Here is a 16,994-nt window from a genome sequence, read left to right on the forward strand (position 1 = left end):
CACATCTGAAATCAGGTTGCATATGAAGTATCATAATTTAATTGCAATAGTTTTAACAGCAGTAAGTTATGATTTATTCTAAACTTACAACCTACATTTTCATTAAAACACTTGCAGGAGTTTCTTACAAGAACAGATTTTTTTTTTTTAAGAATAGATTTTTATCTGTTTAACAACAAAGTGTTACTTTCTATGGTACCTTGCTAATTTGGCTAATTGCCAAATATACTTTGTTTGCTTCTTTTTTCCTTGAATTTATACAGATTTATGATGATTAGTATACACTTTTTTCTTTTTTTTCCATTTCTTTATCTCTATTTTACTATAAATATTTATTCTTCCTTTCTATCTTTAATCCTTATCTTTTATCCCTAATTAATTTTTCTATACATTTTAACTTGTAGTCCAAAAAGTTAAGCAAATTAACCATGATGAATATTTTATACTCATTTGTGCTTCATAAAATATACATTGTAAAATTAGAAGTATTGTTTTTCCCTTTCTGAAAATTAGTATTTTCCTCAACTCTTTGGATTGTGAATGATGGATGTCTGACATCTTTAGTTTGTATTTTTAATGGTGATCCCAAAGAATCGTTTTAAAATGGTAAAAATCAGAAATGTAGATAATTGATGCATATATTTTAATCATTTAACAGTGAATTTAATTTCTGTGTAACTTGGGTTCACAGAGTCTGTTACAGGATTTAACTTTCCCATACTTTAAAGGAGTGGTTTAATTAGGTCATCCCATGGAAAATAATTTTGTCTTGTTACCATATACATTACCAGATATTCATGCATATTTGTATCTTTTTATCTAAAAAGCAATTCTAGGGAGGCCTATATTATAGAAATGTGTAGTTACTTCATTTGTCAATTTTAAAAATTATTTTAATTCTGTAAAAGCCTGGACATTTTCTCAATAATCTCCTTGAAGTTTTAAATACTTAAAATAATGTAGAATTTGTTTTTGAGATTATAGTACCTTTTTTGTTGGTGGTGGTTATCTTTAAGTTTCTTCTTTCTTTCTTTTTTTTTTTTTTTAAATAGAAACTCTGGCTATGAAAGGATTAACATTGAACTGTTTGGGGAAAAAGGAAGAAGCTTATGAATTGGTTCGTAGAGGTTTGAGAAATGACTTGAAGAGTCATGTGTGTATCCTTTTTTCAAATATATTTAACGGTTGAATTGGGATGGCTTGAGTTTAGGCAGCAATTTGAGAGTCAGAAGTGTTAGATCTCTCTTACTGTGTAACTCAAGAAGAGATGGTTCTTTCTTCAGTAGAGTATCATCAGTTGCTTTCATTTAGGAAACATTTTTGTATACCTACCATGGCCTAACATTATATCTATTTACAGATAAACGGGATTTGCCTATTTTAATATCTGTGAAAGCTCTTCCCACACTTAAAAAAGAGGCACCCTGCCAATTTCATCATAGCATGAATTTAGAGAAGGATATATGATAAGGCATGTTAGAAGTTAAGTATAATGTACTTATTAAGCCCAGGGTTTGGAGTATGCTTCACTTAGGCTTGAATTTCAACTTGGCTTCTTTTTAACTGTGATATTAGGGCATAGTTTCCTCATGTGTAAAATGAGAATAATCATACCCACTTCACTGTGGTCTTGTAAAGATTTAATGATGCTTAACATAGTCCCTGATAATGCTAAGTACTGTATGAGATAAATTTTACTTCATTAAGGGAAGTGTGAGAGTCAGAACAAGTACAAATGTCTAAGGGAAGATAGAGACAAAATTGTGGGTTGCTATTTTGTAAATAGTTTTAAACAAATATTTCTATACCTGTTTTGTTGGCTAACAGTTTTAAGTGCTGAAACAACAAATTTTCAAGTGTTTACCAACCCCTGGAATAATATAAAGTAAGAAAAGGAATGGATTTTGCTCTCAAGGATCTTACAACCTAGTACAGGAAGATACTTGATAGAAGCTTAACACTTCTAAGTATTACATAAAATGTTAAAGCTTGTTCAAAAATTGTCGCTAATCCAGTAAGGCAGAAGTGAGTTAGGAATAACCAGAAACTAAAGGTAAGCAAAGGGTTAATTAATAAGGCTGTTGTAGGTATCTTTTCATCATTTTTAATATTGGTGTAGTGTTCTCTATTGATTTATCATGTTTTATATAATTCTGTTCCTCTTGATGAACATAAATTTCTTTAAATTTTTAGCAGTGTTAAACATTCTGAGGATAGATTTTTAGAAGGTGATGATTCGTGTGTGCTTGTGTGTTCAGTCATGTCCAACTCTTTGCGACCCTGTGGCCTGTAGCCCACTAGGCTTCGCTGTCCATGGGATTTGCCAGGCAAGAATACTGGAGTGGGTTGCCATTTCTTCCTCTTGGACATCTTTCCACATCTCCCGTGTCTCCTGCACTGGCAGGCAGATTCTTTAGCACTGAGCCACTGGTGAAGATTAGACGGGTGAAAAGGCATCTCATTGCTCAAGAGAGCTGAACAAGTCCTCAAACAATAGGGTATTGTTGTTGAAGTTGGGGTGGGCTAACGGAGAAAATAGGTTATGGGGGCCAGATTTTGAAGGGTAGCATATCTCAGGCTTTTAAAGCCACATTCCAACCGAGATTTGCATTATAAAAGCAAAGATCATTTTTCAAATAAAATTTATAACGTTATATATGTATTTTTAGTTATACATGTCACCCTCGACATTCTGCATTTACTGACTCTGTTAAGGATTCTTGCTATAGAAGCTGTCAGATTGAGAAGTTTAAACCTGATCTGAGAGAAATATTAAGTTTCTGGAAAGGGAAGTAGACTTTTTCTTTTGACTGTGTGTATTTTAGATAGGTTACTCTGGCAAGTGAGAGTGAAAGCAGAGAGACTGCAGGAGGTTGGGTGATTTGCAATAATCAAAATCTAAAGTGAAAAAAGACCTGTATTAGGAGAGTGGGATTATGTACATATTTCCCCCCTTTGTAGTACAGTTGTATGACCTACTGTAATTTTACTTACCTGTATTCCTTACTAGACTTATGAAATTTTAATGTATGTCATGCTATGTCATGAATGCCTGTTCTCTTTCAAAAACAGATAGCTCTTACTACCTATTGAGTCATTTGTTTTGGGTCAGCCCCTGAGCACTTTATACATGTTGTTCCGTTTTGTCCTCAAACTTCTATGCTTTGCTGTATGGACTCTCTCTCTATTTACATTTTATAATTAAGGAAACATAGTAAGATTAAACTAACTTATTTAAAGTAAGGCAGGCTAGACCTGTTTTCTTTGTCTTGAGAAGCTGTATTGTTTTTGTTGTATCAAACTACTACTATCTTTATATTTTCTCTTTTTTAAGCTTGTAATTTTATAAACAGCTGTAACTTTCTGAGTTTCCTGGAGAATATTATTGGAATATTATTTCTTGACTTGTAGGTTGTATCCTTAACTAAATCCTTTAGGTTGGCATGTTTATGGCCTTCTCCAGAGGTCAGACAAGAAATATGATGAAGCCATTAAGTGTTACAGAAATGCGCTAAAATGGGATAAAGACAATCTTCAAATCTTAAGGGACCTTTCTTTATTACAGATTCAAATGCGAGATCTTGAGGGTTACAGGGTAAGTAGAGAATTTTTTTTATTCTAATGAGGAAATACTGTTAACATATTTAAAACTTTCTTGAGTACTTTTTTGATAACAAAATTTTCGGTTAAAAAAAATTAATTGAATTTGCCTCCTTCCTCCAATAGTGGTTGTGTTTGTAACTGGACTAAGCAGATTTAAAAGTTACTTTACTGTGAAGCAGAGTTGGATTACTATACAAGATTGAGTTAATTTAGTGAAAAATTCACACACACACACACACACACACACACACACACACACACACACACACACGTTTGTTCTTTTGACCTACATAGAGGCTAACATTCTGTTTTTGTAGCTACATTGGTGAGGGGAGGTTTTTTCCTTTCAGTTTTACTCAAATACAATTAATGTGCAGTATTGCATACATTTTAGGTGTACATCATAATGATTTGATTTACATCATGAAATGTTACCTCAAGTTTAGTGAACATGCCTCATGTTATATAGGTATAAAATAATACAAAAAGAAAAAATATATATTTTTTCCTGATGATGAGAACTCCTAAGGTTTACTCTCATAGCAGTTTTTACATATAGCCTACAGAAATATTAATTATATAATCATTTTGTACACTACATCCCGAGAACTTAATTTTATCTTGAAATTGGATGTGTGTACCTTTTTACCACCTTCATGCGGTACCCCATCCTACCCCCTTCCCACCTCTGGTAACCACAAATCTGATTTCTTTTTCTGTGAGTTTCGTTAGTTGGTTATTTGGCTTTTTTTTTGAAGTTTAACTGCCCATATTAGTTCTTGGTGCACAACATAGTGTTTTGATATTTTTATACATTACAAAATGATCACCACTATAGCTATATTTTAAGCCTTAAAAATCAGTCTATTAAATCAGATTTATTTAGTTCGTCTTTTTTTTTCTTCCACGAAGTACCTACTGAGTTGCTTCCTATAGATCTTAACTCAGTAGTTGGGCACTGCATTTAAAAAATTTTTTACATTTGCACTATCTTTTCCCTTCTTTCTTCTCAGAGTAAGTAGGTGAGTAAGTAATAAAGGGTACCATGTCTTATGTCTTAACTTTTAAAAAAATTATTTCTAAGATTATCTTGGAAACTTCATTGTGCTTCTTAAATATTTTTATGCTTCCATAAAGCTACACAATATGGATGTTTACAGCTTTTTTATTATTATTTCCATCATTGCGCTACTGTTGTAAGTTAATATGATCTTTAAGGAGCATTTACTTTTTTTGTAAACCTAAGAAAAAGTGTTTTTTTTTCCCTTAAAGGAAACGAGGTATCAGTTACTTCAACTTCGACCTGCACAGAGAGCATCATGGATTGGTTATGCTATTGCTTACCATTTATTAGAAGATTATGAAATGGCAGCAAAGATTTTAGAAGAATTTAGGAAAACACAGCAGGTAACAACCAGAAGTTAGACCTAGTAAACTAGGTCTGATTCTTAGTATAACTAAAACAAAGAAGTGTATATAGATTTACTATCTTTTTATTTGAAATAGTTTCAAATTTACAGAACAGTTGCGAGAGTAGTATGATGAACATAATAGAAGTTCACTCACATTAACTAATTGTTAATATTTGATACATTTAGTTTATAGTCTATATGTACTTAGCTATTTTTCCTAAAACATTCAAGAGTAATTGTAGACACTATGCTCTTTTACTCCTAAAATGCTTTTGTGTGGTATTTCTAAAGAATAACTCTATAGTTCTCAACTCTATAGATAGTATTGTATAAATTATCAAGAAATTAGAGAATTTAACATTGATAGACTGTTACTATCTAATCCACAACTGATATTCAATATTTACTAACTGGCCTGTTTATATTCTTTCTAGGATTTTTTTTTCCCTCATTTCCATGATTCAATTTAGAATCATACCTTACATTTGATTATCATTTTTCTATAGTCTCTTTTAATCTGGAAGTTTCAAAGGCTTTCTTTTATTTCATGACATTGTGTTTTTGAAGAGTCGTGGCAGTGCTTCTGTAGAATCTTCATCAGTTTGGACTTCTTTGATGTTTCCTCAGTGTTAGATGCTCTTGCGCATTTTTGCAGGAGACTGCAGGAGTGGTGTTGAGCCCTCTCAGTTTGTGTACTGTCTCATCCGTTTGATTTCTTGCTTAAGGTGGTGGTGTCAGGTTTCTTCACTGTAAACCAGTTATTTTTTTTCTCTTTGTATTTAATAAATAATGTGAGGCTTTATGAGTAGTCTCTTCCTCATCAGACTTTTACCACTAGTTTTAGCAAAATTCATTGATTATGATTCTTGCCTGGATAAGCTCTTCCTATGATAGTTGCAAACTGGTGATTTTTCTGTCTTATTCCTTCTAGATTTATTTGACATTCTACTTTTAGTAAGCTTTCCTTTCTCCCCTATTTACTTATATGTAAGGACTTATGGATTCTTATTTTATTCAGTGGGTTTTAAGTTAATATTGTCAGTTTTAGTTGCTTCCTAGAGAGATATTTAGGAATTTTTAAAAATGAGCTTTATCAATCGTTTATTATCCTTTGACTTCTTGTATATATTTAAGTGTGTGAAAAATTTTTTAATATGAAAATAAAATTCTCACTGTTAGTATTCCTTGTATTCATATGTAGACATCCCCTGATAAAGTGGATTATGAATATAGTGAACTCCTTTTATATCAGAATCAAGTTCTTCGGGAAGCAGGTCTCTATAGAGAAGCTCTGGAACATCTTTGTACCTATGAAAAGCAGATTTGTGATAAACTTGCTGTAGAAGAAACCAAAGGTATTTTTTTTAAGAGTGTAATTTATTCTGATGTTTAACTATGACAGAGAACAAGACTGAAAAATAGTTGCATATAATACAGCTCTTTGATGACAAAATCTATTTCTTACTCATGCACTTCAGATAATTTGTAATGTAGGAAAATAAACATTTTTTTTAAAAATAAACATTTAAACAGTAGATGTTGTTATAGGAAAAAATAATGGTGAACAATAAATTGTTGAATGAAGTGACTCAGTGCAGTATTGTTTATTTAAGTATCTGATCTGAAAATATTACAGTTTGATTAAAATACAGGAGGCAGTTGCTCAATTTTAAAAGACAGGATTAAGTTTCTTAGAAACTGCTTATTAGCAAAATTGAATGTGTAGAACAGACTTCTTTATTGTCAGTAATATATATTGATAAATCAGACTTCACTAAAGATGCTTATAGAACATTCCTAGGCTTCTTTATGGTTTACCCGAATATCTTTCTGAATACAGAAAACATGAACTAGAAACTCAGGTTTGTGTGTGTGGATTATGATAGGAGGATGGGTAGATCCTTAAATAAAGATCTCCAGTGTTACCATTTATTAGAGGGCTGTGAAAAAGGAGTCTTTGTAGTTTTAAAAACTACAGTTTTTAAATCAGTTTTTATTTAGGACCTGATTATGGAAAACAAAAACAACCAAGTAACTGAGTAGTTTCTAAGACTTGCCATCTGAAATGTTGCTTTGCCTTCGTTAGACCAGGCAGCTGAAGTTTGTTGGTTTCAAATTTCTCTGACTCCCTTTGAAGTTGAACACTGGAGAAGTGTGATGTCTGTGTGCCCAGTGGATATAGCCATTGTTCTCCTGGTGAACTTTTCAGCAGAGAGTAATGCTACTGGCAAGAAAAAAAATGCAAGTCCAAGGCGCCTGGAACTCATTTGTGAACTCTAGATCCAAGACAGCCTCTTTCACATGAGTTGATCATTCCTGAGCAGTCTATTAGTTATAAAGGAGGAGGTTTCTGACTAATTGGAAAGATGATAAGATTAAAAAACTAGTCTTAGTTCCTTCATTGTCTACCAACCAGCTATATGGTGAGGGGCAAGATTGGGCCTCAGGTTGTTTATGGAAATACATGACGTTGTTCAAAATACTCTTAAGTACATTGTTTTATTTTACTCTTTTGATAACTTTATTAGTGAGGAAGAATGACAGATCAAGCTCAGAATTGAGCTATGACTCAGAATTGACCTATGGATTTTAGCAATTTGGAAGTTACTGTGACCTTACCAAAAGGACTTTCTGAACATTGGGAAGGAGGGTAGTAAAACCCCAAATGGGTCAAGTAGATTTCAATGAGATTTAAGTAGAGGAATTGAGGATAGGATGCATAAATGACTCAAACAAGTAGTTTTGCTGTATAGGAAGCACATCCAGGGTAGTGCTGAGGGGAAGGGTTGCAGAATCAAAAGATTTTTGCAGATCGTATTTATTGTACTCACCAGATAATGAGATGGAATATTTGATACAGTAGAGGGGATGTGATCTAGTGGATAAATTGAAGGGTTAGCCTTAGATAACAAAATGAATAGTTCATCCACAGTAGTTAAGAGATGGTGGGGTGTATTGGCAAGTAGGTGTGTCAGTGTGGTGGATAATTTGGGAGTTCTTGCTTTCATTTTCCCAGTGAAATAGGAAACAGAGTTATCAGTTCATTCCACAAAATATGTTTTGAATATCTATGGTGAGTCAGGTGGTGGGGACAGGGAATATAAAGAGAATAGAAGGGAACTAAAAGTAGAATCATCAATCATTGGGCATTCCAGTAATAAAGGCATTGATGTTAGTGATAGGTGGTCGGGATAATTTAGGAATATCCTGGAGTGGGTGAGTGGCATAGTTAGGCAGAAAATTTCATTGTTAATTGTTATACCATCAGTTCCTTCTACAAGGAAAAGGTGGGTAAAGATTATGAGAAGGAAATATGGATGGGTGTGACCTATGGGAGAAAGGTTGCAGGATATTATTTTGTTTTTAGTAAAGTAGTCTTTTGGTCAGTGTAGAGCAGACTGTTAACTTTGGTATTGTTGACATTTTGGGACCAAGATGTTGGAGATTGAAGTCTCCTGTATGTTGCATAATATTTAGCAGTATTGGTAGCTTATATCAGATACCGTAGCACCCGCTTCCCTTATTGTGACACTGAAAATGCCTCTGGCATTGCTAAATGTCTCCTGGATGACAAAAATGCACCTGGTGAGAACCACTCAGGATAGAGACATTAAGAATATGGGTTACTTTAGCCAAATTGCTTGGGTCCAAATCCTGACTCTGTAACAATTAACTGTCTGAAAGACCCTTGACACATTTACTTATTTTCTTTGTTTTAAAATGACACAAATAATGGTAGCCTATCTCATGGAGCTTTGAGAATTGAATTAGTTAATGCTTGTGAAACGTTTGAAAAGTCATTTTCACACTCAGTAAGTGCTCATTTTTATTATCTGATAATAAAAAAAGATGCAAGGGTGCAGTCTTGGCTTGAAAATACCACGTTTGGTGAATGGGAGCCCATTAAGGTAGGAAAAAGGATTCTTGAGCAGTGCTTGAGGCTTATGTGAGTTTCGAGCTAATATGTTTCTAGTGAAACCAGTGCCCCAGTGCCTTCATTTGGCAGCTTCTTTTATGAGAAGGTGTGCAGCAAGTGAATAATTGGGATCATACAGACCTTAAAACTGGTAAACCAGGGAGCCTTGATTTTGAGATTAGTTATTGTATTTGGCGCTGCTAATGTCATTCAGGGATGACGCTGGCCCAGGGAAGACAAGCAGTGTCGTCTTAAAGGTTGCTGAAAGGCCTGAAGAAACAGAACAGTTTTTCTCTTAAGATTGAAGGGTAGGATTGGTGAGATAGGAAGAAAGTCAAGACAGTTAAGCTTAAAGCAGGAAATGTATTTGGTAGATGAAGAGAGTAAACTCAGTAGTTGGAAGAGACACAATGTGGCCGTGATTTGGGCTGCTAGAGCAGAATCATTTCATAGCTGGGTAAGACATCATAAGGTTAGGGTAATGGACTGGGCATCAATTTAGATTTTGTAATTGTCTCTATGTTGTCAGGAATATTGAGTAGATGATGGCTTAGTGACTGTGTTCAGTGAATTTGAGAAAGTAGCCTGGAGTTAGACATATACCTGAATAAATTGAGGATGTGAAGAGGATAACATTTCTACATATGAACTTTTAAAAACAGGAGAGACAATACTGTAACGTTGTAAACAGTCTCATTGAAGGGAGTTGAGAACCTACCTCCCAATATTGAAGAGGTTTTAAGAGAAAGTTTGAGGAAAAGTTAAACATACTTAGTTAATTCAATTTTTTTTCTTTTTTTTTTAAATCAGGGGAACTTCTGTTACAATTATGTCGTTTGGAAGATGCAGCTGATGTTTACAGAGGATTGCAAGAGAGAAATCCTGAAAATTGGGCCTATTACAAAGGCTTGGAAAAGGCACTCAAGCCAGGTAACACTGATTAAAACTTACTTTCTAAGCTTTAATTGCATCTTTTGTTAACATACATTGTGTTAATTCATTGAAAATGCCGACTAGAAAAACTGGTTAAGAATTGGTTCAAAATCTGAATACAAAAGTACATTTGTGAACTTCCATTTAATATGGCAGGCGAGGTGTTTTCTAAAACCTCTCTTCTACTACAGATTCATAGAAATAGTTGTAAAAAGAGTTTTGGAAACAAGTTTTAAAAGTTCACAAATGAATAGCAGTGTCAGAAATATGAAAGGAAAATGCTAACTTATAGAAATGGAGCTGTTTCCCTAAAGGAAAGAAGGACGCATACCTCTGTGGTAACCTGTGGCTATAGCAGAGTGTGACCTGCCAGGGCAAGTGAATGTCACCAAACTGAAAGGGAAGCACTGTTTCTTTTCTATGTGAGAAGAAGGACACAAATAAACTTCGTCCAGAGACTCTTCCCCCCAACCATTCTTTCGCTTGAATGGGACCCACTTGTGAGAACAAGTCCCCGAAATAACGCTATCTACAAAAAGGCAGAGAGTCCTTATCCAGGATGATACAATTTAAAGCAAAATTTCCTACACAACTGATAGTGAACTATTCCTGGTACATTGATAAATGTGAGAGAAACCTTGTAACAAAGAATGTCATTCTCTGTAATAACACTAGCATGGAAATATTAGTGCCAGTGAAAGGGAGAGTAGAGAGCACAGAAGAATCCAAGATGAAGAGAGGTGATGAAATGTGAACAGTTATGAGAAAGGACCTAATAGGAATCTGGGAAATGACAAAACCTACTTACTGATGTGACTTAAAATTTTCAGTAGATTAAATATGAGAGGCCATACCTGAGGAAAATTAGTGAAGTGGAAGATTGATTGAATAAGGAAAGTTCTCACCTGAAAGTAAAAGAAAATATAAAAGAAATATGAAAAAATCAAGATAGAGGATAGATAATAAATCAAAGTTCCAAAAGAAATCAAAGGAGAGACGTTAGAGAAGAGGCTGAAGAGAACATTAGAAAAGCCATTTATGGAAACATAATAACCAAGCCTTTCTTAGAACTAAGTAGAGGAATCATACTTTGAAAGGCCACCTAAAGCAGAACAAGATAAGGAAAATCATGTATTTTATGTAATAGTGGTTTAAAATATGGAAATTTTAGAAGGAATTATTCTAAAATGATTGTTGATATATTTAGGTGGTTAGATTATGAATAATTTTTTCCCATGTTCAAATTTTCTGTTTAATATGGTAATTTTTATATATTTTCAGAAATTTATAATTTTCTAGCAAAATGTACAGTTACATAAGGGAAAAATTTTTTTTTGGTCTGCAGCTAATATGTTAGAACGACTAAAAATTTATGAGGAGGCCTGGACTAAATACCCCAGGGGATTAGTGCCAAGAAGACTGCCATTAAACTTTTTATCTGGTAAGTGAGACTAATTGCAAAGGAATGAAAATGATATTATGGTATACAATATCTGCCCTTGGTTTTAAATATATGAGTGTGCATATTAAGATTTTAAGGTATGCCGTGTTAGAATTATCTGGGTAAATGTAAGTCAACAAAATTTTTTTCTTCCAAGGTGAGAAGTTTAAAGAATGTTTGGATAAGTTCCTAAGGATGAACTTCAGTAAGGGTTGTCCACCAGTCTTCAATACTTTGAGGTCGTTATACAAAGATAAAGAAAAGGTAAAGCAAAATACAATGGTTGTTTTATTTTTTGACTATGATTTTTTTGCTCAATGTTTGGATAATTGCATAGTACAGGTACATAGTACACACTTTGTGAATCTGCTAACAGTCTTCCTAGCCCTTAAAGTTTAAATACTTTCTGTTTATTTCTTTTTCATCGTCTTCTCTCTTTAGCTGAATAATTTATCACCTATTTGTTTTCTATCTTTTTTTTCTGGTGTGTACTTTTTAATAAATCAATGGAGGTATGAAAAGTTGGTACAGTAGTGATTTCTTCAATATTGTCCCTATTCCCTCCTCATGATGAAATTCAGAAGTGATTTTTTTGTTTTTAAACTAAACTAAGTTTTACCTTAGTAATCTTTATCCTTTTTAGTTGGTAGAAAAAAAATTCTGTCAGAAGAGTTTGTTTAATGTCCCAGTAAGTCAGTTTACTCTTTTAGCTATGTATACAGTATTCAAAATGCTTGTTAAAGTGTGTTATAATCTTAATTTAGATTATTTTAAGTGCAGTGACATCAAGACATGTTGGCTAGATTAAAAAAAAACACAACACTTCAAAGATGGAACAGATTAAACATACTAAACAGTTAAAGCACAGTCTAAGCCTGTAAGTGAAAGTCAGTCGCTCACTGGTGTCCGACTCTGCCACCCGTGGAGTTCTCCAGGCCAGAATACTGGAGTGGGTAGCCTTTCCCTTCTCCAGGGGATCTTCCCAACCCAGGGATCGAAGCCAGGTCTCCTGCACTGCAGGCGGACTCCTTACCAGCTGAGCCACCAGGGAAGCCAGCGCGCAGGGCACTTGCTTGCCAGTCTCTGGTTGAGAGAGAGGTCTGGGATATGGGCCTCAGTGGGGACTGTTGCACTTTTTTTTTTCTTGCTTAAATCACATTAATAAAATGTGGTCTTTTTCTTCTAGTTTTGGCAGAGTGAGAACGTGATGCTTGTGAAGCAGTCTTGATTGTAGAATCATCTATATTATTAGACTTTTCCCTCTATGGTTGTCTTATTTAAACCTAGATTGGTAAAAAGAAAACAACCTAATTTACCTTTCACTCTTTCCACAGTATTCATTCAACTTATAATTCTTTGTTTTGTTCTCATTTCTTAAGTTTATGTAATATTGAATTAAATTTTGCAATGATAATAATGAATGCAACTAATTCATACAGGCTTGGGAAAACAAAACTCTCCGTAAGCATGTAGCTCACCTTATGGGAGCAGAAGAACATGGGCACTTCAAAATAGCCTAGCTGTGACCGCAGTTTTCTGAGATAATGGAGAGAGCTGGTGTTAATGTGTTGAGTCAGTTAAGTTGAGGTTATTTAAGAGAGCTTCTATAGTAATAAATTCATTATAGATGGATTAAGCAAAGAAGGGAATTATAAATTAAAAGTATTCACAGATCTCTTACAAAGACATGAGTCAGTAGTGTAGTCATGACTCAAGATAAACCAGAACTGGGCCAGCCACTTATTCTCCTAGATCTCAGAAACCCACCTGCTGTCCCATGCTTCAGTTTTCCTGATGGTTTCCCCGGATGATGAAATTGAGAGTTGATGCTGTCATCTACTGGTGGAATTTCTCTTTTCACACAGTATTTAATTCTTGATTCCTGAAGTGCAGATATTAACTGTGGGTATTATTTATGTAAATGAAGATAAAAATGAACCAAGATTAAAAAAACACCATCCATAACATTGCCTCTTTTTGTCCAGCCTGTTTCTGATTTCTAGTTCAGCTTGATCATTTATTTTATGGCAGGAAAAGTTGTCAGTAAGTTTTTAAAAAAAGTTTTGCCTTAAAGCACACCTTCAAAAGTGTATAGTCTTAAATTTTTATCCATAGGTTAAGAGATTTATAAAGAGGTGTATATGTGAAAGACCAGGGGTGGAATCAGAAGAGAGAGGGAATTGGAATATTTATTTAGCCCTCTAATAGTAAATAACATGCTTTGCACAAGCATAGTAACTATATAGTAATTTTTCTTTCTTCTTTTTTTTTTTTTTTTACTAAAGTGTGCTTGTGTGTTTGTACTGTAGGTGGCAATCATAGAAGAATTAGTAGTAGGTTATGAAACCTCTCTAAAAAGCTGCCGGTTATTTAACCCCAATGGTAAGTGCTCAAGTTTTATGTTTTAAAAATGTCTTAAAAATCTTACTATATTATGAAATTCTTGATCAGAAGGTCAGTATTGTTCATTATTTAGTCAATAAGCTTAGTATATTTAAGCATTTTTCCCTTTAAGATGCATTAATATGTATATTATGTGAAAATATTTGATAAGAACATGATAACAGTAGCTTATTGAAAATTTTATTTAGAACTTAAAACATCTCCAAAACTACATGTAATAATATAATGACCCTCCAGTTGACCCACCACTCAACTTCAGTGATTTTTACCTCATGGCAGACTTATTTCATCTATATTTCTTACCTGTTTCCCTCTACTCCCTTGTTATTAGAAAACAAATCCCCAAAATCACATCATTTCATCCATATAGATTTCAGTATTCTAAAGATTACAACCATAATAGCATCACCATACTTGAACATTAATGCTTCCTTAATATCAAAGGAAAATGTCCATGCTTACATTTCCAGGTACCTTAAAAATATTTTTTCTCTTTGTTTCTGAAGTTTATTTGAATGAAGAGCCAGATGAAATCTGTACTTTGAGTTTTGTTGATATGTCTCTTTAACTTTTTTTAATAAATCTGTAAGTTTCCCCTCTGTTTTTTCTTTTTTCCTGCCATTTATTTATTAATTAGTTTTGTGTGTGTGTGTGTTTTTAGTTTTTCTTTAGTCTAGTTTTTGCTGAATATACCCATATGCTGTTGCTTAACAAGTTGTTTCTCTGTCCTCTGGATTTATTATACATTGTAAGTTAAGTATAGAGCTATGTAGTCTAGTATGGTAGCCATTAGTCACATGGGGCTACTAAATTGTTTTTTAATTAAATGAATTTAATTAGTCACGGTAGTCACGTTCAAGTGCTCCTCAATAGCTTTGTAAATCTAATGCCTACCATACTGGACAGGGCAGATCTAGAACATTTCCATCGCTGCAGAAACTTCACATGAACAGGTCTGACTGTCTACAGGTTTGATGAGATTTTATTTTCTTCCCCCTTTTTGTTTTAAAGACAAAGAGATGAGCAAGATTATTCTACAAGTGGTGGTGTGTCCTTTGATCAGGAGGCATGAAGTGTTTATTAAATGTGTTACATGAACTGTTACAAATTACAAACTAGTAATATTATAATATTTAACATCTGCTGATATAGCATTTCAGGTTATACAGAAAAAGCGAGATAAATGCTGCTTTTTCTCCTTTGCCTGTCCTACTTTTTTGTTCTTTACCAGTTTGAACTAATGAATTTCAAATAGTGAATTGACTATTAGTAGCATCCTTCAAAGGTGTTATAAAGGTATTATTTTGAATTCATGGCTTTTAAACATATTTGATGTTTTAAATCATTGCAGTTTCAAATGGTTCCAGCCTTCACATACTAGGGTAGTAGTTGATAGCTTCCTTGCAGTTTTGTATAAAGAAATATTCTAGTTCATCTTGTATACCTGCCCATAACAGACCTGTAATAAGTTGTTTTTCCCAAGGAGCCCTGTTTCCTACAGTGGGAAAACCCAGTTTGGGACCTGGGGTGCTTATTGCTATTGAGTTGATCACTGTTTCTAGGTCTCAGATTAATTTTAATAGTACTTTTTAGAAGGCGTTACCACGGTTTCATTGGTTAATCATCATGATGTTCCTTTGATTATCAGCATTTTCCTACATATTTTACAAATGTGGAAGAGGTTCAATGACATGCCCAAGAATATGCAGCACTTTAGTTGCAGATCTATCAGATCGGGAGTTGGTGAGTTCCACTCCTATTGTTTGTCCACTGAGCCATCCTACTTCTACTAGGATAAAAATAAGCAATCTGTTGCTTTCTTTGAAAGCAAATAACAGTTCTTTAGATTTTAGAAATTTGTATTAAAAAGCATTTTTAAATGTGTGGGTTGTATATTTAACTTACACATTTTCTTGTGAGTATATAAAAATAAAACTGAACTAAAATACAGAATAAGTATTTTACTTATCTCATTTTTTGGTATAATTTTTAGTTTAACCCAAAGTGTACATTTTTGCATATTCAAAATAAGATTAAGATATATTAAGAATCTTATCAGCAGAATTCAAAATAACCACATCACAAGTATATTTATGTATAGTTTGGTACATTAGAAACCCAGTTAAGCAGTCATGCCTTTCTTTTTTTCTTTTTCTTTTTTTTTAACCCTACATTAATGGAAACTTTCTCTTTATTCTTATTTTTCCCCCTCATACATAACATCCTGACCATAGTTCTAGTACAATTTGTTTTCTCTATCCCCCACCCCCCAGTTTTCTTTTTAGGTAATTTGTTAAAGCTTTGATCTCATTTATCTACCATGTTTATGATAAGCATGGCATTGTGCTAGAAGCTATAATGATACAGAGCAGGTAGTGTGGTGCTGGTCAAAGATCTTATACCTTTAGAGCTAGTTTCATAACTAGACGCATAAATAACACTATTTGACCTACTTTCCGTATTAATAAAGATAAAGCCACTTTGAGGTGGCTAGTCTCTTTAATATAGATAATGACTAATTCTTCTCCACCTCCTCCCCCAATCTTTAAAGATGATGGAAAAGAGGAACCACCAACCACATTACTTTGGGTCCAGTACTACTTGGCACAACATTATGATAAAATTGGTCAGCCATCTATTGCTCTGGAATACATAAATACTGCTATTGAAAGTACACCCACGTTGATAGAACTCTTTCTTGTGAAAGCTAAAATCTATAAGGTAAAAATATTTTCTGCTTTTTTTCTTATGAGGTAATGAGGCATAAATTTTTAAGAACATATGTTACATTGTAAATGCTCTAAGAAAAATGATGTATTGGATAGCTCAGAACACATGGAATAACAAATATAGTATCCTTCTCAGTCTGATTGCTTTTTAGACTTTTCATGGTCATGCTGGTTTGCTCAATTATTTGTATCTATGTATACACCAACACATGTATACAAATATACACATGGTTATTCATATATGTGGTTGTTCATAATGTATGTTCTCATGCATTCACACATACATATCTGGTTATTTTCTTGATTTTAACTAGCAGAGATAGATAATCAAAAGTAATTAAATTTGCTGTGAAATGTTTCTTTCTCTTAACATCTGAATATGATCGTGTATCAGTGTCTGGTAATCTTAATAAAATGAAACTGGAGATTTCTACTGTGAATTCTACATGTTATCTCTGACTCTTCAATTCCTGTGTCTTGCTTGAGAATCTCTAGTCATATGTTCCAGTATCATTTTAAAAATTTTAATACAGATGAAATTTACTAATAGAAGCTCT

General features: G+C 33.5%; 1 protein-coding gene across 2 annotated transcripts in view; it reads left to right on the forward strand.

The window, feature by feature from the left end:
- The window catches only part of NAA15 (N-alpha-acetyltransferase 15, NatA auxiliary subunit), a 69,369-nt gene that overhangs the window by 26,280 nt on the left and 26,095 nt on the right, over positions 1–16,994 (forward strand). For both annotated transcript variants that reach the window (XM_065905013.1, XM_065905014.1), the window contains exons 3-11: positions 1,053–1,157; positions 3,438–3,595; positions 4,876–5,010; positions 6,217–6,370; positions 9,742–9,861; positions 11,210–11,305; positions 11,463–11,569; positions 13,615–13,687; positions 16,260–16,429. In XM_065905013.1, the coding sequence (XP_065761085.1) occupies positions 1,053–1,157; positions 3,438–3,595; positions 4,876–5,010; positions 6,217–6,370; positions 9,742–9,861; positions 11,210–11,305; positions 11,463–11,569; positions 13,615–13,687; positions 16,260–16,429 (1,118 nt within the window). The remainder of the gene's footprint in view (positions 1–1,052; positions 1,158–3,437; positions 3,596–4,875; positions 5,011–6,216; positions 6,371–9,741; positions 9,862–11,209; positions 11,306–11,462; positions 11,570–13,614; positions 13,688–16,259; positions 16,430–16,994) is intronic.

Source organism: Muntiacus reevesi, chromosome 13 (genome assembly GCF_963930625.1).
Source record: "Muntiacus reevesi chromosome 13, mMunRee1.1, whole genome shotgun sequence".
Lineage (NCBI taxonomy): Eukaryota > Metazoa > Chordata > Mammalia > Artiodactyla > Cervidae > Muntiacus > Muntiacus reevesi.